The 3,258-nt window shown below is 36.2% G+C and overlaps 1 protein-coding gene across 1 annotated transcript; it reads left to right on the top strand.

Moving 5' to 3' along the window:
* Positions 1-444: 444 nt before the first annotated feature.
* Positions 445-1,418, top strand: LOC141719293 (uncharacterized). Its single transcript, XM_074521668.1, has 2 exons — positions 445-884; positions 953-1,418. Exons 1-2 carry the CDS (start codon positions 445-447, stop codon positions 1,416-1,418), a joined length of 906 nt encoding a protein of 301 aa, XP_074377769.1.
* The last annotated feature ends 1,840 nt before the right edge of the window (positions 1,419-3,258 follow it).

Below are 3,258 nucleotides of genomic sequence, written 5' to 3'. Positions count from 1 at the left end.
AAAAATTGTCCACAAATAATATCATGATCTTTTGAGTATAGTATCTCAAAATTATTATAATTTGTTGTCGAAATGAATGCATTGAAAAGATTGTTGAGTCAGAGGCAACAACACAGTCAAAAAGTGTCTGAAATCATGAATACCATGGTCACTGACGTGGCAATGGTGATGGACTTCATCGATACTTCAAATAAACCACAAGGGCGCGGCTCACGGTATGGAAAATCTCCCAATCATCAAAGACAAAGGCTATCGAGGGGAAAAATCTCATAGAAGATTACTTCGTTGATCATCCAATATTCAGTAAAGATGACTTCCGTCGAAGGTATAGAATGCGCCCTCATGCTTTCAATCGTATCATGATAGCTCTTTGCACTCAAGATTCCTATTGGCATTAAAAAGCAGATACGGTTGGATTACTGGGGTTGCTACCCCCAACAAAAAATGACTGCTGCATTACAAATGTTAGCTTATGGTGCAGCAGCTGGTCAATGTGTCGAAATATGTCGAATGGGAGAATCAACTACACTTGAGTGCATGAAAAAATTTTATGAGCAAGTGGAAAAACTCTTTGGTAAAGAGTACCTTCGTGCTCCAATATCTGCAGATTTAAGAAGGCTTCTAGCAACAGGCGAACAAAGAGGATTTCCAGGTATGATTGGGAGTATCGAATGTATGCACTGGGAATGGAAGAACTGTCCAAGTGGGTGGGATGGAGCTTATAGTGGTCGAAAAGGACGTCCGACTATCATTCTAGAGGCCGTTGCTTTCTATGACACTTTGGTGTGGCACGCTTTTTTCGGTGTACCTGGAGCTCAAAATGATATTAACGTTCTAGGTCAATCTCCCGTATTTGATAAATTATCGCAGGAGATAGCCCAACGGTGGTGTTTCACGTCAATGGCAAAAGATACAGTAATGCTTATTATCTTGCTGATGGGATTTATTCTAGGTATTCAATATTTGTAAAAACCATATCAAATCCTGCCACTCAAGCACATAAATTATTTGCTAAGAAACAGGAAGCATATCGCAAAGATGTAAAGAGGTGTTTTGGTATCTTGCAATCTCGATGGGCAATTCTTCGTCACGGTGCTCGGATGCATAAGCATTCCACACTTAGAAGTATCATGATGACTTGCATCATATTGCATAACATGATTGTTGAGGATGAATTTGTTGAAGATGAATTTGTGGAGTCAGTAGAAGAAGATCTAATTAATCCATTAGCATCACGGGTTTGTGACGGGCCGGTAGATTATAATGGAGTTAGAATTCCTTTTGCACCAGTACAAAGAGATGAAAGAAATCAACAAGCATTTTGGAATCATATTGAAAACTTGGAATCAGCTTATGTCCATACAATGCTCCAAAATGATTTGGTAGAGCACAATTGGGCACTGGAAGCCAATGAATAGTTATGGGTGTCAAATTATTATATCTTTAAATGTACCACTTGATAATTTGAAAGCAAGAACCACAATTTGAATACATTTCTTTTATTGAATTAAAAAGCATTGAACATAATGTTAGGAATATATGTTTATTAGTTTGATGATAAGTTTAACAAAACACTTAAGTAGAAATTTAGTGTTTGTAGCCTCAACGAGTAAGACCACTTTGGTTATCCGTTGATGGAGTAGCTTTACTTATAAATAAGTTTAGTATTGTAGCACATTCCAGTCTTTGTATTCAAGCTATAATTCTTAAAAGTTGTAGGAATTTATAAGTCATGTTGACTACTAGTGGATATGCAAATAGGAAGGCTAATTGTAAATATTTCATGCCTTGTAATTTTATATAAGTGAAGTAGTATCAACTGATAAGTTACAAGCCTTCAACGGATAAGAAACAAAGCTTCAACGGATGTCTCTAAAGCTTCAACGGATAACATCCATCAACGGATGAGTGCTTCAACGGATAAAGCTTCAACTGCTAAAGCATCAACGGATGTCTCTAAAGCATCAATGGATAGATGCATCAACGGATAAGAGCATCAACTGATGAAGCATTAATGGATAAAGCCTTCAACGGATAAAGCTTCAACGGATGTTCAATTCCATAGCAGTTGATAGTGACAATTCATAAGCTGACAGAGGCAAATGGGTTGACAGAGACAATTGGAATGTGGCAGCCTCTTGGAGGAATCAAAGAATGAGCAGCATTTCCATTCTGGTGAAAAACAAGGAAGTATTCAAAGATTCTCTGTTTACCTTGGATTACATTGGACAGAGAAATGAAGAAGAAACATGTGAAGACCAGTTTATTATTGATTTTATTTTTATCTTCACTTGTAAACTTGGTGGTATATAAACCAAGTTGTAGCTAGTAATTAGATGTGAATTTTCCAGAGCTATTTAGAAAAACATAGAGAGAACATCATCTAGTTTGTATTAGGAAGCAGCTGTGTACAATTCATTTGTATCACAGATTTTCTTATATATACATCTCTGGTGGAACAACAATCCACCAGAAAAGTTTTTAAAGCTTTTGTGTTCTTTATATTTGTGTTCTTGAATATAAACCTGTCTGCACCATCACAAAGCAATTTAAACAAATTTTTTCTTCACACACTTAGTCTTTATAAACTGCTCAAAACTTAAAAAAGTTTTGAGATTTACATTCAACCCCTCTTCTTTAAATCTCATTGTTAGTTCATTGTGAAATAATAATTGGTATCAGAGCAGGCTCTTGACATACAAAGAGTTTAAAGATCTATTCAACTAACATCATGAGTAAGAAGGATATTGGAGTGAAGATTCCAGTCTTGGAAAGAGATAACTATCATCACTGGAAAGTGAAGATGCATCTACATCTTCTCTCACAAGATGAAAGCTACATAAACTGCATTGAGAATGGTCCTCATATTCCTCATAAAGTGGCCACAGTTGCTACTCCCACAGTTGCTGTTGGACAGTCTATTCCCAAACCAAGAGCATAATGGACTCCTGAAGATATTGAAGAGGTTCACAAGGACAAGAAGGCCATGAACATTCTATTTAATGTCCTAGACAAAGACATGTTTGATAATGTCATTAATAGCCTCTCTGCTAAGGAAATTTGGGATACTGTACAACTCCTTTGTGAAGGTACCTAGCAAGTTAGAGAAAACAAAATGCAGCTTCTCATTCAACAGTATGAATATTTTCACTTTGAAGAAGGTGAATCATTAAATGATACTTTCAATAGATTTCAAAAACTGTTAAATGGATTGAAGCTGTATGGTAGAGTGTACCAGGTCAAAGACTCCAACTTAAA

This window comes from Apium graveolens, chromosome 4 (assembly GCF_009905375.1).
Source record: "Apium graveolens cultivar Ventura chromosome 4, ASM990537v1, whole genome shotgun sequence".
Lineage (NCBI taxonomy): Eukaryota > Viridiplantae > Streptophyta > Magnoliopsida > Apiales > Apiaceae > Apium > Apium graveolens.
Note: the sequence above shows the minus strand (reverse complement) of the source record. Positions and strands in the feature narration are given on the sequence as shown.